Here is a 26944-nt window from a genome sequence, read left to right on the forward strand (position 1 = left end):
TCAAAAGACATTGTATATCAGCATCAGCTGTATAATAGACACTCTCACAGAGTTTAGACACAACCTTACCACACTGGAAAACTGGCAGAGCAAGACAATTTAAGAGATTGCTCACACCTCATTACAAAATGTATTTAATTAGATCTCCACCTACAGATTTAAAGACTTAACTTAGGCTAAACTTGGAAAGCACTTATTTTAAATGTGTTACAGAATAATTTTACATCTAATTGTTTAACTAAGATGACTAATGATACTTGAGAAGCAATTCAAAACAGACATAAAGATAAAGTCAGGTAATGAGAACACATTTACCTTCAGACTCAGGGCAATCTGACGAATGTATATCATATTGAGATCCTCCAAAATACGAAGTTTCTCCTCCATGTCTGCGAGTCTGTCTATGGGCATCATTCAAGAGGGATATCGCTTCTGGTTTCAAGTTTAGACTCCCACTGCTCTTCAAACCGTTTATCTGTCTTGAGAGTTGAGAAACATTTTTGGACGAAGTATATGACGAGTTTATGAATCACACGACCCAGACTTCAAAACGCGTCCACATCCAATCCACAGCGTATCCAAGAAAATATGTTTTCACATCACAGACCAGTTCCATGTGTCCGGAAACAACATTTCAAAGGGAGTCATGCATATATAACTGAAGATAAACAAAAAAGAAGTACAGAGGAATAAAACGCTCTCTCTTAAAACTCCTTCAGCTGCTGTACGCGACCGTCGCGCGTCCGCGCGTCTATCTTGCCTTCACAACAATAGCGAGTGAATCCAGTATCCAGAACCCAATGAACGCTCTCTACTACATGGAAAAACAAAACGACTTTACTAACACGCTCAAATCATGTTCTCCTTGTCCAGTCAGTATAATGGCTCATTTACATGCAGTTTCCTTCTTTGTGTCCCTCTGCACTGATGTGAGTGTGTCTGTGTGCTCTAGTAGGACTTTCCCACAAAAGGGCATCACACAGTGCTCGTGGACTGACTGTACTGCCTACGCGCAGCGCGCTCATTCACCATTCAGTTCACAACACTACAGCACAACTACCGGCGCGACAGAAACTACACGCCCTACATAAACAAATATCCGAACATTAATTCTCGCAAGAGCATTCACATAAGGATGGGGATTGAAGAAAAGTAGCTGAAAGACCCCAAATACACGGCAAAATGAACAAACAAACAAATAAATAAAAAATAAAATAATAGGCTATTAATAATAAATCCGTTTCTAAATTGAAAAGTTTAATAAATTGTAGGTCTACAAATTATTGGTGATTCAGCACTGTTCCTGTGGTAAAAAAAAAATACGACATTATTATTATTATTTATAGAGTGTTTTCTCAACGTGTCATTAATCTGGCATATTGGCGGCACTGAACGTAAACAATGCCACTGAACCGAACGAAACTTACTTATTTTGCTGATTATTACTTGTGAAAATGGTCGTGACCATTTTCAGCAGTAATAATCAGCAAAATAATAGAGTTTCGTTTGGTTATTGTCATGTTTTGGGCTGTACTAATCGGTCGGGAAAAACATTTGGAGTACTATAGACTGCCAAAAGTTACAACAAATCAAGAAGAAGAGTGCAAGAAACTGTCTGGCAATTGTGGTTGGCCAAACTGAACCCGGATTTCCAGGGCAAGAATCTCGGCAACATTAATGTTTGTTCTTATCATTTCCGGTGTCATCAGTATCACGGTATTGTTAAAATGTGTTGGAAAAGTGCTCACACATAAATCACTTCACCAACTTTTATATTAAAAATTAACAAACAGCAATTAAAATCACTTTTTATTTGTATAATCACTAAAATAATAATTACCAATGATGTCTGGATTTTAAATGACAACATGATTGACAAGTCTATCTAATAGCTTGTTCAAATATCTAATGTAAACATTCAAATAAAGCTTTGAAAAAGTTTTATACAAAGGTAAGCCTCACATTTCAGCCTTTAAATAAAGAAAAGGGTCAAGTCAAAATTAATTAATAAATTATTAAATATATTTTATCTGCTTCATAAATAATTCTAGATAACTTATCTGAATTGTTTAAATGTGTAGAATGCACATAAGCTTGTTTTTCATAAACCGGTCAAAATTTACAGCAGGGCATGCAAATTCGTTCCGTTTATTGCCCAGACAAAAACTGCACACAGGCTGAATGTAAATATAAGTCTCTGTAAATCCACTTTCTGACAGCAGGTGGCGCTTATGGAAAAGCTGAATTAGAGCTGTTTCTCGTAACTCCGTGGACAAAGCAGTATTGCAATTAATAACACAAAATCTTTTCTGTAGACAGTCAGAACCTTCAGAGGCACATTCACATAAATAATTCCTTCATACAGTATCAAATAAATCAAGCTGTGGAAAGATATTTAAAAAAATGCCAATACCATAGCTAAAAATTCTCATAAAGCGACCAAAGGCTGACAATTATGATTTTCTATAGTGAGTATAATCCCCTGGTATTTTTTTTAATTTTTTTTAATCCAACTGTTTTAAATGTCTTTATTATTATTATTATTATTTTGCATACTTGGTTGTATCATTTGTGTAATTCCGAGGTATGTTTCTTTTCTTATTTTTTAAAAGGGTCATGACATGAGAAATCAATTTTGCCTTGATCTTTTGGCATATAAGAGGTCTTTGTACCATTAAAACATCCTGCAAGTTTCTTTCCTTAAAAAAACACCCTCCTCATTATAAACAAGGCATTTATTTAATCAAGCTGCAAAAACGTCTCGTTTGGATCAGAGGTGCAAGGTGACATCACAAACTTTTGCATAAACTCTGACACTGACACTTGAATAAGTTGAATGCAAGTGTTGCATTTTGTCAAAAGCAAATAGAAATTACAATCACTGCTGCTATTTTGTCTACACTGGAAACAGTATGCAAATGCACATTCACTTTCTGACACAGTCCACATGCTTGAGTCTGTCACCAAATAAAGTGAAAGAACGTTCGCTTTGATGCGTTTGGATTAAACAGCTCGTTCATGTCTTTGTACAGATATCAAAAGGATCCCAGCATAAGGAACAAGTGGATCGTTTATTTTTAATAGCATTCCAGATCGTGTCAGAGGACTGATCGGAGGACTTTGATTTGTAAATGAGGCACAGTGTCACAGAGTTCACAAAAAAAAACATTTGTTGAAATATGAAGCGGTATTAGATCTAACTGCAGCTGCATCCCAAATGGTAAGTAAATGATTTCATAATGCCTTGTCTGGAAATGAAAACCGAGAAGACTTACAGAACCCGGAGGTAAACAGGTCGTTTCAGACAGTGGGACAGAATGAGGGTTGAAAATAATCATTTTCTCACATATTTATTTTGTGCAAACATTATAAGTACACCTCTTATTCGTGATGCTTCTCTTTTGTTGCCTGCTTCTGGAATATGTCTTCATGCTGCCTCAGCTGGAATATACGAACATTAACTACAGAAAACAAAGGGTCCATCTGTCCTCTCTACAATGAGAACAGTGCTTTGTCTGAGCGACTGCGGTCTGCCTAATACTTTCCACATAATGATGGCACCCAGCTTCATAAATCCAAGACAGTTAGTCATCTTGATTGCCAAGCAGTGTTATATCGACCATTTCACCTGTCAGGTAATACATTTATTAGACGAGATACATTTGATTTTCCACAGAGAATCACAGCTACTGAAATATATATTTCATAAAGTGGCTTATGCGTGTTAGCAGGGTATCAATCTTTAATATATGCTCAATTATTTAAAATGCCACAGTTCAATTTCAGGATACTAAGAAGATTCCTCTCACTGCAGTGAGTAGTAAAAATCAATGCATCAGAGCAAACAGGATGTACACTTACAGTTACAACCTTTTTTGTGGTCAACAGGTCTACACTTTAATTATTTATAACATACTACTCCATTAATGTTATCTAAAACTATTAATAGGCCATAATAGCCTAAGTTACTATAGAAAGCAAACAACACCCTATTGAATTTCTATAACTGGAGCATTCAGTTTCACAGGGTGATATAAATATTACAGTCATAATCATTTTCTCTCATGCACGCCAAACCACAATGTTATAGACTTACAGAAAGAAAGTTTGTAGTGGCATGATTAAAGCAGAACATACACACTACATAAGCCACATCTTCAAATCTAACACTATGTGACTCCGATGGGTTCCTAGTGAAAAGTAAGAATTTCAGAAATGTTAATTTATAATAAGTAACACAGTAATAGATCATGTAGATTCATATTCTCTATGATGCACCATAATCTTTTCACTCCATAGTCTCCTTTGGCTGAGACAAAGACACTCAATGGAAAACACAGAGATGTGATTCATTATTTTCCTTGGGAGATAGAAGAAAAATAGACTGCAAAATGTGGGCTCCAAGGGAATGGTACTCAAGTGTTTGTGAAAACAAGGTAGACACAGGGGTCTTGACTCTGTGAAACTCAATCTACCATATGTGCAATGCCGTTTTTGCATTATTTTAAGGACTGTAGAACTGTGCACTTAGAAAAGTAGAGAACTAAACAATACACAATGTGTTATATGTAACAAGTGGACTCTTAAATACAATCATCAGTAAAGGTCTACTCTCTAATCTAATCCTCTAATCAGCATAATTTGTATCCTATTTTATTTGACCTGGTGGTAGAGTTAAACCATGAAAAACTTCAATTACTAAAAAAAGAGAATTAGAGAGAAATAGAGAAATTACAATGTTTAAAATGCAAGCAAACAGTAAAGCCTTCAGGGAACATGTATACGTGATCCATCCTGAGTCAACAGTAAAAAAAAAAAAAAGCATTACTTCTAACTAAAAAGGGCTATTAGATGCAGAATGTAGCACACATCTGAACACAATGATCTTAACAATAAGGCTTAGAAAACCAAACAAAACTGAATGTTAACCTTGAGGGCAAACAACAATCTGAAACAGCTATTACACAAATAAAAGTGTGTAAGAGGTGGTCACTGCACTTGCTTACACCGCTCACACTTAAATTAAATCCAAGCACTGAAGAAGCAATTGAGCTATTATACGGTGACAATGAGAAAAAAGCCACCATAGAAGACGTGGCCATGAAAAGAAGCAAATACAAAATGTATTTAACGGCATTTACTAGAGTGTTTTGTGTAGCAGCTCCAGTTATGCTGCTAATACTAATCCCTCAGAATTTTAGCATGCTGACTGAGTTACATAAGAGGGCATTCACATGTGTTAAATCAGGATGGGTTGTTTCAGTAGTGTCATTACAAACATGGTGTGAGATGAAAAGGAACCTCTGACTGACAGTCCTTTGTTCTTCATCGGATGCACTGAAGCACATAGCAATATTTCCCTTTCCCAATCAAGAATAAAAGATCAGAAGCTGCTTCTTGTTTGGGTGGCCGTTGTGATAAAACAAGAGCTGCTAAGGTGGCAAGCAGGAGGAATTTGACTGGGTGGAGTAAGGAAATACCATACTGAAGTTACCACAACACTTCAGGTTTGCTGTACACTTTAGTCCTGGCAAAGGAAGTATTGTGACAGGAGGAAAGGCTCTTTTTTAAAACAACACATAGCTAAATTTATGTTTTAGTTGTGTGTACTTTTTTTCTGCAGCACTTTCTAAGCTATGGATGGTTCAAGAGTTTTTAAACCCTAAAAGATAAGTGAATAAAGACCAGGCTAATTCAAAGTGTAGCTCATGTTGTGCTTTTAATTCATTTGGGTTGAAGTTCAATCAGGGCACATCTGTGAAATAAACAGAGGGAAGGGTAAGGCCTCTGAAGGGCTGCTAACCACTACAAAGAGCCTCAGCTGCTACCCAGCCCCATCTGAGTACAACCCACAAGAAACAGAAAAATGAGGCAGGGGCACTGTAAACACACACAGATTTTAGGAGAATAATGGTGTACATTTAATCAGATACTTTGAAACAAACTAAACAGACTAGTTTAGAAACACAAATTGAGTTGATTTTGACTTATTTTCTCTTTCCTGTGTTCTTGCTTTTTCTCAGACAGACCTCTAGTGTAAAGTTTATTTGCTTTACTGGAGGTAAATATCATAAGATGCCATTAGATCATGGGCCAGCTGATGGCTGATCCTACATGAAATTACACATCAAGAAATTTTTTTATGAATATTAGTTGTATAAAGTTAATAAATTCTGTCCCGTAGTGTTTAACCTCTTGAACATTGTTAAATTTATACAGCTTTACCAAGTCACAAGCAGTTAAAGTTCTCACATTTCTTAAATTGTTATAAAAACAAACAAACAAACAAAAAACTAAATAAGCAAACAAAACCAAAGAACAAACTAAACAAAGAACAAAAACAAACCAACCGAACAAAACAAACTAAAATAAAACAAACAAAAACTATACAAACAAACAAAAACAATCAAACCAAACCTACCAAACCAAAAATAAACGAAACAAACTAAAAACAAATACAAACAAACCAAAAACTAAACAAACAAAAACAAGACAAACAAAAAATAAATAAAACCAAACCAACAAAACCATAAACAAACCAAACAAATAAAACAAACCAAACAATCAACCCAAACCACAAAGCCGAAAAACAAACAAAACAACAAAAACAAACCAAATAAACAAACCAAAAAACAAAAATGGGCTTTTTATGGGCTTTTATCAGTGTTTAACTGTCATTAAAACAAATGTGTGTGTGTTGAGTTTCGTGAAATTCTAACCATTTTAAGTGGCTCAAAAACACAAAAATCTAAATTTAAAGTTTGACACGTTGGCATGGCAACATTATACAAGTTATGGCCCATTCTGGGCTTGGGCCCTAATCCAACCAAACAAACAAAAACCAAACAAACAACAAAACTAGACAAATAAAACAAAATAATAAAACAAATAAAACAAAACAAACAACAAAAACAAACCAAAAACAAAACAAACTAAAATAAACCAAACAAGACAAGACAAAAATAAATCAAACCAAACCAAAACCAAAGACAAACACAACATAAACAAAAGAAACTAAACCAACCAAACCAAAAACAAACTAAACAAACAACAAAAAAATAATCAAACTAACCAACAAAACCAAAACCAAAACAAACATAAACTGAATAAACAAACAAAAAGTAATCAAGCCAAATCAACAAAACCAAAAACAAGAATAAAAAAAAAAAAACAACCCAAACAAAACAAAAATGATCAAACCAAACCAACAAAAGAAAAAACAAGCTAAACAAACAAAAAAAACTGAACAAAACAAACAAAACAAATGGAAGACAAAATAATCAAAACAAAAAACAAATTAAACTAAGTAAATCAACATTTTTGGTCACTGTCTGGTTGTCACTACATTGAGGCTTTAAAAAAAAAAAAAAAAAAAAAAAGCAAAAGAACTAATTCTCAAGCTTTCTATCTTTAAAGTTTTGGCATCTCTTTGGGGTCTCCTGAACTTCCTGTCAGCTCTCAGCCTGCTGTCGGTGTCACCGTGCTAACATGCTCCACATGTCCACTGGCAGTGAGCTCCCTGGAGACGTTTCATCTCTAAAGTCAGCTGCAGCCCGTGTGATCTGGCCGCCATCCCAGGACCCCTACACTGCCTACAAATCAACCCCCTCTCTTTCTCTCTCTCATACAAACACACACAACATAAATCAATATTCCACACACTATACAGAAAACTCATTAAATACTTTTTAAAAATGATTTGACTCACTGACTGAATGTAAACACCATTTCCATGGATTAATTAACGTTTAATTATTGCACTGAGAGATTTTCAATTAGACTACACGCATCGATATCAACTGAGGAAAAAAAAGTCAAGAGGGCTTGTAACACTATTCATTAGTGCCCATTAATAATATGATTGAAGTACAGCATGTCAAAAGAAGAATCAATGCTTAGTGCTGGTAAGCCATCGACATTTAATGTTTTCAAAAAAGATCAATGTCTCCCCCTAATGGACAATTCTGAAAACATTATTGAGCAGACTGTCTAGACTTCCAATGTAAATAGAAAAAAACTCGAATATGTCTAAGCGTCATTGCCTAATGCATAAGCTAACCAGTTTAGCAACAAACCACAATATTTTACAGCAATAAAAGGTCAAATAAAGCCCTAAGACAGAGCCAAAATGGCAAACAGGGCGCCAGTGTTTTTATGTTTCTGTTTAGTGAGGTTTTCTTTCCAGTGAGGGAAAAAGCAGCTGTTCAGGAGAGAGGAAAGTCACAGACACATGACAGTCGCATGTGGAAACATCATTCTAAACTCAGAACAGTAAACTTTTGAGACAGGAGACAGCCTAGACATTATAGCTCCTAGGGCTTTTTACTAGATGGGTAAACTTGGGTTACTTTGATAGTAAATAGCTGTCCTTGAGAAGATGCTTTATATATTTATAACTTCATATATAACTTCACAAACATCCTGGGGGTTGTTTGAGGACAGTTTGGGATTGACAACACCATATATTTGTGTTCACATCTCAAATCGTATAACATTAGTATACAAACATCCTCTTGGCACGCTGTACTATATGTTATATAACATTATATAATAATGGAAAAAAAGGAGACTGAAGACATTCAAACATTAGGAATGTAAAAAAGTTTATGCATATAAAGGCATATAAAAACATGATCTTTAAGTATGAATGTACAGTCATGGCCAAAAGTTTTGAGAATGACACAAATATTAGTTTTCACAAAGTTTGCTGCTAAACTGCTTTTAGATCTTTGTTTCAGTTGTTTCTGTGATGTACTGAAATATAATTACAAGCACTTCATACGTTTCAAAGGCTTTTATCGACAATTACATGACATTTATGCAAAGACTCAGTATTTGCAGTGTTGGCCCTTCTTTTTCAGGACCTCTGCAATTCGACTGGGCATCAACTTCTGGGCCAAATCCTGACTGATAGCAACCCATTCTTTCATAATCACTTCTTGGAGTTTGTCAGAATTAGTGGGTTTTTGTTTGTCCACCCGCCTCTTGAGGATTGACCACAAGTTCTCAATGGGATTAAGATCTGGGGAGTTTCCAGGCCATGGACCCAAAATTTCAACGTTTTGGTCCCCGAGCCACTTAGTTATCACTTTTGCCTTATGGCACGGTGCTCCATCGTGCTGGAAAATGCATTGTTCTTCACCAAACTGTTGTTGGATTGTTGGAAGAAGTTGCTGTTGGAGGGTGTTTTGGTACCATTCTTTATTCATGGCTGTGCTTTTGGGCTAAATTGTGAGTGAGCCCACTCCCTTGGATGAGAAGCAACCCCACACATGAATGGTCTCAGGATGCTTTACTGTTGGCATGACACAGGACTGATGGTAGCGCTCACCTTTTCTTCTCCGGACAAGCCTTTTTCCAGATGCCCCAAACAATCGGAAAGAGGCTTCATCTGAGAATATGACTTTGCCCCAGTCCTCAGCAGTCCATTCGCCATACTTTTTTGGAGAAGTGACTTCTTTGCTGCCCTTCTTGACACCAGGCCATCTTCCAAAAGTCTTTGCCTCACTGTGCTGCAGATGCGCTCACACCTGCCTGCTGCCATTCCTGAGCAAGCTCTGAACTGGTGGCACTCTGATCCCGCAGCTGAATCCTCTTTAGGAGACGATCCTGGCGCTTGCTAGACTTTCTTGGACGCCCTGAAGCCTTCTTAACAATGCAGTGGAAAGTTTTTTCAGGATTAAGTTAATTTTCATGGCAAAGAAGGACTATGCAATTCATCTGAATCTGATCACTCTTCATAACATTCTGGAGTATATGCAAATTGCTATTATAAAAACTTTTCCAATTTCCAATATTTATGTAATTCTCAAAACTTTTGGCCATGACTGTAGTATTAACAATCTCAATCTGAATACCTATATAAGGTAAAGCAGCTTCCAGATTCTTGGTTTCACAATCATCAAGCCCTAAAGGGCTAGAGATGCATTACCTTGGGTAAATGTTCTAGTCAGACTGAAACAGCTCATCTAAGATGAGTCAACTGCATGAGAAAACTAAATTCACACTTAGTTCTCACACTTTGGATTGTACATTACAGAACTTCTTCTTCTTCTTCATGCCTTATTACTTCCATGCAAGGTGAGTAATAAGGCAACATCATGTCTTGCTCAAACAATTCATCTAACAGTAAGCTGAGTTGATCTAAGAGCAGTGTGATGCAATTGTTCTGGCACACCATCATCTTATTATCAGAGTAAATTTAGTGCTCTTAAAGAGCATTTAGCAGCCCACAAGAGGGAGTTCTCAAAATACACCAAGAAGTGTGTTAATGACATGGATAAAAATACTCTAAAGATGACAATGAGATTAAGGTGAATCTGTTTATTTATTTATTTTTACCAAAGTACCTTTTTAAAGGATGTACCAGAAGAGAATGAGGTTCTTCCTATTGGCTCATGCCATGCTTTCTTTGGGGCCATACGCACAGAACGCGTTTTTCCATTCCAATGCACTACTTTTCCATTGTTTTTCTATGTAAAGACGTGTTCTGTGTGAATGGCCCCTTAGGCTAGATTTTTCAGTTCTGGGCACTAAAACTCAACAGCTGATTTGACCATTACTATTATCAATAGATCAATAGAACAATGTACTTTTTAAAATATATTTTTTTTATAAAAGTTACTTTAAACTGTTATATTTTTTCACAATATTACTATTTTACTGTATTTTTTAATCAAATAAATGCTACTTTAAAAAAAAAAACATAAAATACTACTTTCAAAAAGTAAATAATTAGTAACTATAACACAATCCACTTACAATGTTAATAAAGAACAGTACCTTTGACTATAGGTACATTTTAAATTTATCTAAAAAATAAAATAAAACAGCAATTGCAGCGATTACCAGGGTTCAAACGCTTTAAGGCACTTAAGTACATATGAAAAAAGACATCACATATTATATATCAAACCTGTAATGACCTAAATCGATAATTTAAAAAAAGCATTTTTGGCAAATCCAGGTCATTTACCATAGAAATATAATGTTTTTAACATTTTTGACTGTTATTGACAGCTGTGGGCCACTCTCTAAAGCGTTGCATGCTTGTTTAGAATCACCTGTCGCATATACTCACCAGGTTTTGTGAAGTTTTGAGTTTTTGTTTAGGCTTTATAGGCTTTTGGGTATATCTGGACAGGCCCCTTTTCTAAACCCAATTAGAGCTTCCCAAAAGGTAAATTTCAAATTTGTTTTGATAATTATTTACCTTGAGAGTCCAGAGAATTGTACTGCAGTGTTATTTGTTGCAGACTGAGTAAAAAAAAAAAGAGTTTGCAAAAGTAGGTTTTTTACATTTTCTCAATCATTTAAGAAACAGTTTGATTGACAGCCATGGTTCTGGAGGCAAAGTTGTTCAGAATGAGGAGGTATATCGTATGATATGAATATCGTGGGTAATGTGTGAAAAACTGTGCAATATACAATTGTTTGCGCTCTTAAAAAAAATGCGATATCGCCCCTCCGCCAGTGGCCGATTTCTTTAATATTTCTCACAGACCTTTAAACAGGCCCATCAAAATTCATCCAGATCAAACTCCGTTAAAATCGTCCGTTAAAGTTCATTGCCTATGGCGGACATGTTTTTCTGAGATAAACGAATGTCCTTATAGCCACTTGTTGCCGTACGTACCAATTTTTTGACATCGATAGGACAAACAATTGCATAGTTATGGCCGTATTTATGTTTTTTCTCTCTTATGATGCCACCAAGTGGCCAAGCTCTGTGACTTTTTTGATGTGACCTTTAGATTTAGCTCTTACATACGCCGTGCGAGTTTGTCAAAGATATTTTATTCCCTTCAAAAGTCATAGTTGTTTTAGTAGAGGCAGCCCTGCCCCTTTCAAACGCTTTGGCATCCCTTTTTGCGACGGAGAGTCGAAATGTCAACTTTTTTTGATAATTATTGATATTCACTCTTCAGAGAATCTTTCTGCACTGGTTTGGTTCCTAGGACTATTTCTCAAAAGTAGGTTTTTCAAAAAATGCAAAATACACAATTTTTGCCTGGGTGACGGACATATCCAGTGTGCGTTTTGTCTGACGTGAGCCAAGGATTCCAACGACATAAGACACTTGAGCCTGTGATGAATGGTTTTGGAGTTATGAGCAATTTCGTACTTTTAATTGCTGTAGCGCCACCGTCAGGCTGACTGGGGCGAGCCTTGATGACATTGTAGGCGGTGAGAATACTACCATCCAAGTCTCTACAACTTACGGTTTGGTCTGCATGATCAGTTTTACGAGGAGATTGTTGATTCTTGTCCAACAACAATTATAATAGGGTTTCAGCGCTACACGCTTGAACCCCTAGAAGTAAAATAATCAGTAAATACCTTCATGTTTACATTTGTTCGTTCAGAAGACACACTATTCAAAGCATCTTACAAATGAGCTAAAACACAAGCAAAGTATCTGTATGTGCCTCAGAGTGTCGTCCTCACAGAGATGTGACATTGGTCTACGAACACAGTGCTGGTGCACAACGCTAGTTAATAAATGTTAACAAATACCAGACATTCTTAAAGTATGTGGCCACACAAGCCAACCCCCCGCTGATTCCATTTTAAAGCGATTAGGCTGGGAATAAATTAAGATTAACTCTCACTATCACAGTCCATCTTAGAAATGACCCTGGTCAACGGCTGCGATTGACTGTAGGCAGATTACCTAACAGAGGTCTACAAAACAATGTTACAAAACATAAAACACTTTAATCTTGTCACTGTGGAATAAAAATACTCAAATACTGGCTTAGGAGTACAGACAGCATTAAAGCTCAACAGATCAGAGTGGGGAATATGAGGATCAATGCTATTTTTAACCACTGAGGGCATTGTGAGCGAAGGGTCAGAAGTTCATGGGTGTCAGTTTGGTGGGTGAAGTCACACTAAACATGTTAGCACATTACTGACATGAGGTGTTTATTCATATGACATCTGTGTGTTACGCAGCAGCCTCTCAAGAGTGTTCTGCACAGATGTGCCTGAGTAGTGTTGTTTCAGAACAACTGAGTGTGCCAGCTCTGTGATGGCAACACTATTACACATACAGGTATGTAATGGACTGGATCAGATCCAGCAATTACGTACACAACAGTGTCTGTGTGAGACAGCTGTGGTCTTCATCGCTTTCAGAGCACAACGCTGTGTGTGAACAATGCGGCACATAGTGGGACCAAGTTTCATGGGTGAACAGAAAGACTGGTGCAAAGGCAGATTTTATCAAGTCTGCTGGGTAAAACACAACTGTGTACAATTTTACTGTTTACTCGATCATTTCCTAGATTCACAGACCCATGAACACTCACCGATGTTGGGGAGGAACTGACTAAAAGCAGCGACACTATTATAGTAGTTTAGCTGTTTTCAAAACAGTGTTGTTTTTCCAGTAACAAGATATTTCTTCCAACATCACGCAACATCACTGTTTTTGCGTCAGGGAATATTCAACTCACTCTCTGACCTCTCTCTCTCATATAAAATCTTTGTGAATCTTTTTTTAATGTGATTTATCCGAGCAAATGATTCACGAAATTATAAAACAGACTTTCTACATACATTACCATTCAACCACTTAATTTTCAGCAGCCTTTTCAGTGTCACATGATACTTTTGAAATCATTTTAATATGCTGATTGAAGAAACATTTATTATAATCAATGTTGACACAACAGCTGTGTTGCTGTGTTTTAGGATTCTTTGATGTACAAAGTTCAAACTGCATTTTTTTAAAATAGAAATCTTTTGTAACGTTATAAATGCAAAGTTCCGTCATGAAAGTCTAGATGGCACAGGCTAATAGGGTCTAACTTAATCTAATATAATCACACATCATTATTCACATGGCACAGCTCATTGGTTTCTTTTCACATCAGCAGCCAATGACCTTGCTGCCCAAACATTCAAAAGGTTTGCTGTAGCAGTCACATCGTGCTTCAGCCTAGTTCACACATAGACATATTTTTATAAACAGTTTTTCCTTCTTTACAAAAAATAAAATAAAAAATCTTGCCCACATGAAAACACAAAAACACTGTCAAGAGCATGCCAAACCAACAGGTACAACCCTAACCATAAAGCCATGTTAGCCAATCAGAAGCCTGAAAAAAGTGCACAGCTGGCTACACGACAACACTGCAACCCAAATTTCTGAAAATCTTCACCCTTTGCAGTAGTTTTCAAAAAGGTTTGGTTTCAGGGACCCGTTTGCGTGTGGACAAACAGCCAAACGGCACAGAAAAAGCTGCATTTTTTAAAAAAAAAAACGTGTTCGTGTGGACAGGATCTCAGAAACCCCCCACCTTCCCCAGCTCCACCTGTATAGATCTACAAACACAAGCAACTACAAGTAGTGTAATCACAGTGGTTGTTGTTATAACAGTGATCTGTTGAGGACTGTGTGTGGGCATGCTATTGCCAAAGACACACAGTGTGTGACTCACATCCTTTTATCTAGACAGACATGTACGCATGAATGAAATCAATCCCCTCAAGCTGAACCCAGTTGATTTAGAAACAGTTAATGACGTTAACAAAAGCCCGGGCCTCTACTTTGTCTCATCCCTCTCTGTCTGGAAGACTTTCCTTCAAGCTACAAGACAAACACTCAACCTTCTGAAAAGAGCAAGGTTAAGGACTCTGGAATGCTTAAGTAATTTAGATAATGAAACCATGTCTTTAAGCAGGGAAAGTTAAACCTTTAATTTAAACAGAAATTTTAAAAAAAACTTTGAGATATGCATTTGAATTAGGTTCTGTTTTTGTTTTTTGACTGTAGTGGCAAGAAGCTGCTGGAGTAAAAACATATGGCAATGACTCCAGCATTAGTCAACACATGCACGTTTAGCTGTCTGGGTGTTAGTGCATGTTTGGAAAGGATGACAAAGTTGAATTAAATGTAATGTAAATGTAATGTTCTGCTAACAGGTGACAAGTTTTATTGTTAATGTTAACAAACATTACAACATTCTAAACTGCTTAACAGATCATCATTGAGTGCACATTCACATAGTAACAAATGTTATGAAACTTTAAACACAGGCAGTCAGTATCAGTCAAAGGAAACAGTTCACTAAGGGGAAAAAAAAATTATACTACGTCTATAAAAATGGGTCCTGCCTTTCGGCTTATTCTAGAACATGCTTGAGAATTACCTTACCAGCTTAAAAAATACAGTTTATACCAATATTCGAGCTAAAGACGTGACAGTTAGAAACTCATTGTTCTCTTATTGTGCCTATGGAACAATATGCATTGTGAAAAGCACAATACAAATCAAACTAAACTAAACACACACCACAGCAAGCGATGAAAGATCCCACTAAGAGTGAAGAACATTTAACGAATGAAATGTCTGGCATTGACTATTGTAGTCATGATGCAAGCTGGGAGATACTAGTAACCTGTCTTCATCTGCCTAACAAGAAAAAACATCACATGACATGTCCAATTGTATGAATAATGTCCATGTCAGCTCTGCACAAGTGAGATGAGATAAGAGTGGACTGGACATCTTGATGTCCTTGAGCACAAGATCCTGGGTTGAGTCCTAAAATATTTGACATCCTGCTGTTGTGAACATCTGAGCCTCTATTCATTTTTAGGACGAAAACATGCCAATGCTGAGCGGTGTTATCAGCAAAGTCAATGTCAACTAAATACTGTTCATGTTTTCAACATTCACAGGGTGTAGGTGAGAGTGTTTTAGCAGCATCGATTATCAGTCTGGTCCATTATCTGAGCCGATATTAAGGTTTTTATGTTTATCATAACGGTCATTTTCAAAACCGATTTGCCAATAAATAATTTAAAAGCATTTAAAGAACGTTTTTGTCAAAGCCCTTATTATTCCTAATTTTGACATTAATTTTATATTCTTACACCAGACTTATATATACATATATATATATACATATATATATATATATATATATATATATATATATATATATATATATACATATATATATATATATATATATATATATATATATATATATCGGTTCAAAAAATATTGGTTATCGGTCTACTTGATCTGTAATAATCGGTTTCAGCCCTGAAAGACATATCGGTCGACCCCTAGCTCTTAATAATACTGCATTCTACCTGGTCTTATGACGAAAACGTACTTCTTAGAACTCAATTAGTACAAATCACTGCAGTTTTCAACAGAAATAACCACTAAAGTAGAGTAGTAAAACAGCGAGCACTTGTAACTGTTTTCATACACAGTTATGAGCTCCATAACAAGCTTGCTCGGTAGCTCAGCTGGCATGGAACTGGATTTAGGACGCGGAATTCTTGAGTATGAATCCCGTGAAAAACATGACTCACAATTAAAAAGAGCTGAAAGATGAGAAATCGAAAAACAAGCTAAAATGGCATGCTTGTGATTGCATTTCTACACCAAATTTGCTTTTGTTCATACTATCGGGTAGGTTTAGGTGCAGATTTTAAAATGTCACAAAGCATTAAAGTTATAGCGCCACTCAATGGACATTTCAAGTCAGAACTGCGGTGACACGTACAAAACCAACGTCACATAAAACGAACCATATATATGTGTTTGAAATTAAAAAGAACACTCTTTTAGCACCAATCAATTTCACATTGAATAACTATTTAAAGTCTTGAGAAAAAGTTCCCACAGGTATGTTTTCATCGTGAAATCAGGTTGCACAATGTGCAGGTGAAAGTGTTTCAGCAGCTCTTAATAGAGGTCAACATGGTTATCATCAGCATGGCCAATTATCTGTCATCTGTCATTAAGCATTTTTATGGTCATTGATATCGGTCTTTTCAAAACCAATTTGCTGATAAAATAATTCAAAATCATTTAAAGAAAGTTTTTGTGAGAGCTCTCGTTATTTTTAATTTTGACATTGATTTTCATTCTCACACAAGAATATATATCAATTCAAAATTTCGGTTATCGGCCTACTTGGTCTGTAATAATTGGTATCGACATCGGCCCTGAAAAACACATATCAGTCGACCTCTAGCTCTTAATATTACTGCCTATTAATATTCCACCTGATTTCATGACGAAAACGTACCTCTGGGAACTTTTTCGCTAGACGTGAAACACAAATAAGTACATATCACTGCAGTTTCCAACAGAAATGAACACTAGAGGCGGTAAAACAGCAAGCACTTGTAACCGTTCTCACACATAGTTATGATTACAGCTCCATATGTTTTGCTTTCCAGACAAACAAGCTTGCTCGGTAGCTTAGCCGGCAACGAACCAGACTTAGGATGCGGAATCCTTGGGTACGAATCCTGTGAAAAACATGATTCACAATGAAAGAGCTGAAAGATGAGAGATCAAAAAGCAAGCGAAAACGGCATGCTTGTGATTGCGTGTTTACGTCACATTCACTTTTGTTCATACTATTGCATAGGTTTAGATGTAGTGCGAATGATGTTATTTTAAAACGCCACAGAGCATTAGAATTATAGCACCACTCAACGGACATTTCAAGTAAGAACTGCGTTGACAAGTACAAAACCAATGTCACATAAAATGTACCATATGTACGTTTGTCTTTTTCCGGGGAAAAAAACAAATACTCTTTTAGCACCACCCAGTTCCAGACACATCTATTACTCATTTTGCTAAAAGTTCCCACAGCTACATTTTTGTCATGAGATCAGGTTGCACAATGTGTAGGTAAATGTGTTCTAGCAGCTCTTAATAGGGGTTGATCGATTATCTTTCAGGACTGCGTTTCCCAAAAGCATCAAAAGCCTAAGTTGATTGTAGAACTATTGTCATCAATGGAGCTAAGATCAACTTAGGCTTACAACGCTTTTGAGAAATGCAGCCCTGGCTGATTATCTGTGCCGATATTAAGTATTTTTATGGTTATCGGTATCGGCCATTTTCAAAACTATATAAAAATAAGCATTTAAATGACGTTTTCATCAGAGCCTTTGTTATCCTTAATTTTGACATTAATTTTCATTTTCATATCAGACATATCGGTTCAAAATATCAGTCTACGTGATCAGTAATAATCGTTATCGGCATCAGCCTTGAAAAACACATATCGGTCGAATTCTAGCTCTTATTATTTGTGTATTTGTATGCAACTACTAGTAATGTTTTGGTGCCTACTGTATGCATGACATTTATAAAGAACTGCGACATACTATATTATGTCACCTGTTCAAATTTAATTTTGCTATTCAGTAAATAGAAAATGTTTATTGCACCAAATATTAAGGCGTCTTTTTTATAGTGTAATTAAATAATTATGCACTAAGTAATACAAAATTAACAATATCTACTTAGTATAGGATTAGGATTCGGGTTTGGTTTAGGGTTAGTTGCATGCAATTATGCATAATCTACTGTTATTACAGTCATTTTTATTACATTAGCTGTTACCCCTTTAATCTACCAAACTATTTCATCACGTGATTATATACACTACCAGTCAAAAGTTATATTAAAAGTTAATAATAAAAAAGGTTTTTTGAGCAGCAAATCAGAATATTAGAATGATTTCTGAAGGATCATGAGTAATGATGATGAAAAATTAGCTTTGATAACAGGAATAAATTACATCAAAATCAATTCAAATAGAAAGCAGTTATTTTAAATAGTAAAAATATTTCAAAATTGTATTGTTTTTGCTGTACTTTGGATCAAATAAATGCAGGCTTGGTAAGCAGAAGAGACTTCTTTTAAAAAACATTAAAAATCTTACTGTTCAAAAACTTTTGACTGGTAGTGTGTACATAAAAGTAGCCAAAGGATTTTTTTTTTATAGAAATGTGAATATGCAGCACAATAAAACTAGGAAAGGGATTGTCTTTTTTTTTGTCAATTATTACACTGGAATGTCTTGCATACAGTGTTTCCAGCACTCCTCCTTATGGTCTCTACCATTTCTTGCACTACACAATCACAGGATGTTGTTCTCATTAATAAAGGTTTTTGCCAATATGCTTCTTGGGTTCTGGGTTTGGTTCCAAAACAATTCTAAGCAAAACAAACAAAGCAGATTCAAAAAACATCATCGGAAATTAAAAAAAGCTGTTGTCAATGAAACCTAACCCTCTCTTTTATATACAGAATTCAAACATCCCTCAATACACCTCTTTCCAGCTCTCACGGTTCAAGAGTGCCTGGCATACTAACTAAATAGAGCAGGGCTTCTATGACATCAGAGCGTGGACGATTATCCTCCTCTCCGGTTCCTCTTAACAGGGCTTTTTGCCAGGGACCAAGAGAACCCTTCGTTTAAATCCAAAAGCATGTGCTCCTGTTTGGGCCCCAGTGTTGAAAGATTCCCCATTGTTCTCTGGGGCCTGGTGGTTTTGCTAACATGCTGGAGGGGAAGTTTTTGCATTTCTTCAAGATATCAACTAGCTTTTGCTAGCTTATGGCATGTGCTGCCTCATTCTAAACATAGAAAAGGTGCCATATGGGTGCAATGTGTGACCTTACAAGTCTTTGGAAAGCCAAATATATGAGCGGAATGACTTTAAAACCTTCTGCTGAAGATGAAAGTGTGCATAAAGAATCATTTGTATTCTATAATGCAACTATGAACCACAACAATAAATTGTTTAATATAACATAGCTGCTACCATTTGCTACCAACAATAATTTTTATTTGTTAAACTTATTTGCTTATTTGATCCAAAATACAGCAAAAGCAGTAATATTGTAAAATATTTTCACTATTCAAAATAACTGCTTTCTATTTCAATATATATTTTAAAATGTAATTTATTCCTGTGATCAAAGCTAAGTTTTCAGCATCATTGCTCTAGTCTTCAGTATCACATGATCCTAATTCTAATATGCTGATTTGCTGTTCAAGAAACATTTTTTATTACTATTATTATCAATATCAGGATTTTTTGATGAATAGAAAGATCCAAAGATCAGCATTTATCTGAAATAAAAAGCTTTCGTAACATTATTCAAAAGCCATGGGAAAGACATTATAGAAATTAATACTTTTATTTAACAATGATGCTTTTAATTGATCAAAAGTGATGATAAAGATATTTATAATGTTACAAAAGATTTCTATTTCAGATCAATCCTGTTCTTCTGAACTTTCTATTCACCAAAGAAACCTGAAAAAATACTAATCAGCTGTTTTCAACATAATAATAATAATAATAATAATAATAATAATAATAATAATAATAATAATAATAATAATAATAATAATAATAATAATAATAAATGTTTTTTTTAAGCAGAAAATATTATATTAGAATGATTTGTGAAAGATCATGTGACTGGAGTAAGGATCCTTAAAATTTTGCTTTTAAATAAAAGGAATACATTTCTTTTTAAAATATATTCAAATAGGAAAATTACATATATATTTAAAATAGTAAAGATATTTCAAAATTGTACTGTTTTTGCTGTACTTTGGGTCAAATAAATGCAGGCTTCTTTAAAAAACAAAAAATAAATCTTACTGTCCAAAAACTTTTGACTAGTAGTGCTAGTCAAAAACTGTAATATTGTGAAATATTATTATAAAACTGTTTTCTCATTTATTCATTTAATGAATTTTTCCCATTTGGTGGTTAAGAAACATTTCTTATTATCAATGTCAAAAACAAGTGTGCACAGTTTGTGTGGAAACTAACATTTTGTTGATTGTTAATTTCATTCAGAAAAAAAAAATCATACTAATCCTAAACTTCGGAAGGTAACTGTATGTCCACAATAAATACTCTTCCTTCCGTAAGGAAGTGTTAGAGTATATGGTCAAGTGCTCAAACTAAATACACAGGAGACCCCGTCAATGGAGAAAACATCACCATAAAAAAATTACAGAATCAGTCTGGAAAAAAACAGCAAGTCAGACCAAACAAACAAGAAAATTTTCCTGCTGGAGAAAAACGTACATAATACATGTCTTAGAAAAGCAATGTTGCATCATTTTTCTTGGCAGAATCAATAATATTGAACAATTCTCTCGGAGAATCCAGTACAGAGTGAATTAAGCAGAGGTTATAGAAAAGAATCAGGCGCTGTGGGTGGAAGGGTGTGTCTGGTGGTGTGTAACCTACAGCACTTTTAACTTCCTTCAAGGAAATCTATAAGTGGCAGAGTCCTCAGCGAGCAAACACTGTGGTTTTAATGGACCATGTTGTAAGCAAACCAAAAGAATGTATGCAAACTAAGCAAATCTAAAAACGACAGTGTGATTTCAATGGCTACTGGCATGACAGAGCATAACCGAAGAAAAAGATTTTGCATTTTGTAGCAGTTGTTGCAGTTGCAATTAAGAAAGTGCACAGCAGGTTTAACGTCTGCATTAAATAAAGTCATTACACAAGATCTGTGAGCCAATTTTTCCATTACTGCTTTTAAGTCTACTCAACTGAGCCAGCAATCTTTCTACCGCTCACTATAATTGCTTCACCTGAGCCTTTGCACACAAACTAGGGCAAGATATTGTAAAGTTCAAGCCGGTCACCTGTTTCTGTGTGTGCAAGCAAAGGTAAGAAGATCTCATTAAAAAGATTTTCATTAAGCCATATTGATTTCCAATCAGCAGCCGCAGTAAAGACATCAAACAGTAGAACACATCTTATCCAGTCTAGAGGGGGTAACATGATGTCAGTGGGGAACTGAGGTGTCTTAAAGGCTTTTGAGCAAAGCACACAATGACTTGAGAGAAATCACATGCATCTTGAATGAGGGGCTGAAGGTGCATTTGGTGCCTAAATGATACTGATAGGGGCTACTAGGCAAATCTTATCAGTGATGAAGATGAAGATATGCAAACTCAGATTACAGCAGTTGAAACATTAAAAACCCTCTTTTTCTGTAATTAAAAAAACCTTTTAATTGCTATTAATTCAGCTTCAAAGTTTTACAGTCATTTTATAATACTGAGGGACTGTTATGCGACTATTACAGAAGGTTCAAACACTTACTGATGCTTCAAAAGGAAACATGATGCATTAAAAGCCAGGGGTGAAAGCTTTTGAACAGAATGTGTACATTTTTCTTATTTCGCCTAAATATACATATTTGTTTCAGTTAGTACTGGCATTCAGAAGCTACAGAAGATACTTACATGTTTCCCAGAAGACAAAATAAGTTAAATTTATCCTGACCTTCAAATTCAAAAAGCTTACACTCCTGGCTCTTAATGCATCGTGTTTCCTTTTGAAGCATCGGTGAGCATTTGAACCTTCTATAATAGTTGCATATGAGTCTCTCAGTTGTCCTCAGTGTGAAAAGATGAATCTCAAAATCATACAGTTATTGTTGAAAAGAGTTCAAATACACAAAAATGCTGAAAACCCAAAGAATTTGTGGGACCTGAAGGATTTTTTCTGAAAAACAGCAGGCAGTTTAACTTTTCAGGACAAACAAGGGACTCAAGTGTATGTAAACTTTTGCACGGGGTCATTTTTATAAATTCAACTATTATTTTCTCTTGTGGACGATGTTAACATCTTTCATGTTTAATATCTTATTCAGGGCATTACTAAATAAACAAATAACATGCATTTTGTATGATCCCTTTTATTTGGATAAAATAATTAACATTTTGAAGATTCTGCAAGGTGTATGTAAACTTTTGACTTCAACTGTATATAAGACAGTTGAATCCTGGTGCTTTAAAGGAAACAAACAGGTGTTGAGAGAGAAAATAAAATAAGAAATATCGTAGCTTATTTTCAGCTTATTTTATGGTTTAAATCATTTTAAGCCATCTTGAGGCCCCCTTGCAAGTTTGCTGAGACCCTCTAGTGATCTCAAGCCCCCTGGTTGGGAACCACTGCTATAGACAAAAACTGAACCCAATGATGTGACACAGTGCATGTGATTCTTCCTTTACATTAAGGACAAGATCTGCACATGATTTAAGATCCCTGAAAGTGGAATCAACTTTTGAAATGCATATAAATCCAACTGCACAACTAAAATGTAAACATATAGTCACCGCAGCAGAATGAAGACTATGGTCTCAAGACAAGGAATTTAAAGCTGCCACTGGGACTCTACGCATCCAACAGCCACACTCTGAACCAACCATGCTTCTTTCCATCTCACCACAGCAGGCTACGTATAAAAATAATTAGGGGTTAGACGGAGTTCTCTTTTAACTCAACCTACTCTGGGATAATCATATACAGATGCCATGCAGCCCTTTCCCCTTAGAAGAATACAAGGGATCTACTGCAGTGTTTGATAAGATCATGTTTACTATGGGGTAAATGACAAATATGCATGTCAGAAATTATAAAAAGGAGAGATATAAATTGAAACATGGGCTAAGTTTCAGAAATGCAATCTTTCTATTTATAAGTGTTTCACACATTCACTAAAAAATGTCAAGTGGTGTAACCATCAAGTATTACAACTATTTCGTTTAAACTACATACAGGTGATTTTTAAGTTAACATACACAACCAGACAAAAGTTTTTGAACAGTAATATTTTTTTACTGTTTTTAAAATAAGTCTCTTCTGCTCACCAAGCCTGCATTTTTTTAAATCTAAAGTACAGCTAAAACATTTTCACTATTTAAAATAACTGCTTCCTATTTAAATATACTTAAAATGAAATTTATTCCTGTGATTTCAAAACAAAATTGTTAGCATCATTACTCCAGTCACATGATCCTTCAGAAATCATTCTAATATTCTGATTTACTGCTCAAAAACATTTATTTTTTGTTATTATTGTTATTATGTTAACAGCTATATAGAATTTTGTCAGGTTTCTTCGATTAATAAATGTCTTTATCATCAATTATAAATGTCTTTTAATCAATTCAAAGCATCCTTGCTAAATAAAAGATACTCACTCCAAGCCTTTGAATGGTTTAGTGTATAATGTTACAAAAGTGTTTTATTTCAGATAAATGCTGATCTTTGGATCTTTCTATTCATAATCCAGAAAAAAATGACTCACAAATGTATTTATTGTTTTAAGCATTGATGATGATAATAATACTACTACTAATAAAAATAATAATGTTGTTTCTTAAACAGCAAATCAGAATGATTTCTAAAGGATCACGTGACACTGAAGATTAGAGTAATGATGCTGAAAATTTAGCTTCAATCACAGGAATAAATTACATTTTAAAATATATTTAAACAGAAAACACTTTAAAAATATTTCAAAATTTTACTGTTTTTGCTGTACTTTGGATCAAATAAATGCTGTCTTGGTGAGGAGAAGAGACTTATTTAAAAACATTAAAAAACTTACTGTTCACAAACTTTTGACTGGTAGTGTACATATTTAATGTAGAAAGTATAAGTTAAATTTTTGTATTAAATTATTTAATATTCCTATATTTTTTATGCCTTTTCTAAAAAAAATATTTTTTTATTGAATGACATTGACACTCAGTCATGAGGATAAAGTCATAGAGCTTAAAAAACTACAAAAAAGTGACCTCTGTATGTTGATTGAGGTTTTCCAAATATTGATTATAAAATCCTATAATTTCAAAACCTTTCACTGTATGTTTTTTAAGAAACAAAATAGACATAAAAGACTTTGCCAAACTATTTAAACCAAGATCCTCCTTTTAATATTTTTTTAACTCTCAATACAGCCTTACAATAAGCCCCATCCGGATAATACAAAGTATCACGTCATTCAACCATTATGTAATTGATTCTGTTTGTAGGAAATACATGTCCCGTTATCTACTATAAACTACTCCTGTGTGCACGCCCACAACACTATTTTCTTTTTTTATTTGTACTTTTTCCAATGGATTACGTCTTCGCAAATTTTATTTTTTGCCTGTCGTTTTCTATATAGCATATATATATATATATATACACTCAATAAAAACAACAAACAAAGCTAAAACCATAATTTCAAATAAACACCTCGCAATAAATAACATAGTATAACAGTGAAGCCGACTGTCCTCACAACACATTTACTAGAGTCCAGCTGAGCCTCTGGACAAAGTGATGATGACCCGAGCCTCACTTACCTGCGGGGTCTCCATTAAAACACTTTGTCTGAACTTTCCACGGCGGATCTCCATCTCCAGCGCGGAGCCCCGAGCGATAGTCGCTCTCGCTGTCTGGTTTCGGCAAAACATTCGACTTTTCAGCTGACCCTTCACTCCAAAGCAACGCTGTTTATTCTCCTAGACCTGAGACCAAGCCGCAGTTTGGTTTGGAGACGCTCCACGTTGCAGCGGATCACTGTCACAGTCACGTTCATGTAAATCAGATTCCGTCTCTCCCGGTATGGTCGGTTACAAAACGACAACAGCAAAACTGATGATAGCAAACAGTACTGTACTCTGCTGCTCTCACTCCAATCTCGCATCAACAAAGCGTGTGAATTCCCAAAGCAGATGAGAACTGAGTTACTTTCCGAGATTGAGAGCCAGGTAATGCAGCGTCCTCTGTTGGCGCATAAGAGGTGTATCAACAACACGTATTTAGGCAATTATAACGTTGAGCTCTTTCTAGAAAGACTGGTGGAGAGTTAAAGGAGTAGTTCACTTTCAGAACAAAAATTTACAGATAATGTACTCACCCCTTTGTCATCCAAGATGTTCGTGTCTTTCTTTCTTCAGTCGTAGGGAAGTTATGTTTTTTGAGGAAAACATTGCAGGATTTCTCTCCATATAATGGACAAAACGATTGGTTATTTTCTAAATAAATTTACAATTTATATACTTTTTAACCTCAAATGCTCGTCTTGTCTAGCTCTGTGTGTACTCTGTGTAGAGATTAAAGAATATATAAATTGTAAATGTTTTTTTTTTTTTTTTTAAATAACATCATTTTGCTAGATAAGACCTTTCTTCCTCGGCTGGGATCATTTAGAGCCCTTTGAAGATTTAAACTGCATTTTGGAAGTTTAAACTCGGGGGCACCATAGAAGTCCATTATATGGAGGGAAATCCTGAAATGTTTTACTCAAAAAAAAAAAACATAATTTTTTTGCGACTGAAGAAAGAAAGACATGAACATCTTGGATGACAAGGGGTTGAGTACATTATCTTTACATTTTTGTTCTGAAAGTGAACTACTCCTTTAAAATAGGTAACTTGTCTTATTTTGAGAGGCCTAGCCTAGATACTTTAACATGACAAAATGGTGCAAAGAAACACGGCCTTAAAATTTAAGACTAGAGTTTGCCTTGCCCCTAAAGAAAGACATGAGGACCAAAGATGTAAAAGTACTAAGAAATTATAGGCCTACTTTAGTAATGGGATGGATTTTATGTAAGCATTTTACTCTCAAGTATCAAGCCAAAAAAACAAAAGTTCCCCATTGGGTTAAATACAAAATCTGTTTTATTGCCTGACTGGGCAGTTTTTTAGCTTTAGGACAGTTTTAAACTTTCAGGTAAAGCTTTGGTAATTTAGCATCTTGACTAACTTTAGGCTACTAAATTTCTTTTATAAATCTTTATCTTTGTTGTAAGGTGTATTATGGCTATTATGGCTATTAAAAGGAATATAGAAACGATATTTATGAATTCGCAGAGGAAGAAGTGAGTTCAGAATGAAGTGACAATATCACACCAAATACTGCCACCTGGTGTTTAACATTAAAAAGAAATACATTGAAAGACTAATCAACAGTTGAAGTCTAAAGTTTAAATACACTTTGCAGAATCTCCAAAATGTATTATTTTACCAAAATAAGAGGGATCATACAAAATGCATGCTATTTTTTTATTTAGTACTAACCTGAATAAGATATTTCACATAAAAGACATTACATTTAGTCCACAAAAGAAAATAATAGTTGAAATTATAAAAATGACCCCGTTCAAAAGTTTACATACACTTGATTCTAAATACTGTGTTGTTGATGAATGATCCACAGTTGTGTTTGTTCTTGTTTTTGTTTTTTTTAGTTGTTCATGAATCCCTTGTTTGTCCTAAACAGTTAAGCTGCCCGCTTTTCTTAAGAAAAAATCCTTCAGGTCCACAATTAT

The 26944-nt window shown here is 35.1% G+C and overlaps 1 protein-coding gene across 3 annotated transcripts in view; it reads right to left on the reverse strand.

Moving 5' to 3' along the window:
- Positions 1 to 25299, reverse strand: part of rtkna (rhotekin a) — a 111453-nt gene extending 86154 nt beyond the window's left edge. For 2 of the 3 annotated variants that reach the window (XM_073841421.1, XM_073841424.1), the window contains exon 1: positions 24972 to 25299. In XM_073841421.1, the coding sequence (XP_073697522.1) occupies positions 24972 to 25082 (111 nt within the window). In that variant the 5' untranslated portion in view covers positions 25083 to 25299. Of the gene's footprint in view, positions 1 to 315; positions 900 to 24971 lie in introns of those variants that run through there. The other variant, XM_073841422.1, reaches the window with a different exon arrangement.
- Positions 25300 to 26944: the final 1645 nt, after the last annotated feature.

Source organism: Garra rufa, chromosome 5 (assembly GCF_049309525.1).
Source record: "Garra rufa chromosome 5, GarRuf1.0, whole genome shotgun sequence".
In the NCBI taxonomy this organism is placed as follows: Eukaryota; Metazoa; Chordata; class Actinopteri; order Cypriniformes; family Cyprinidae; genus Garra; species Garra rufa.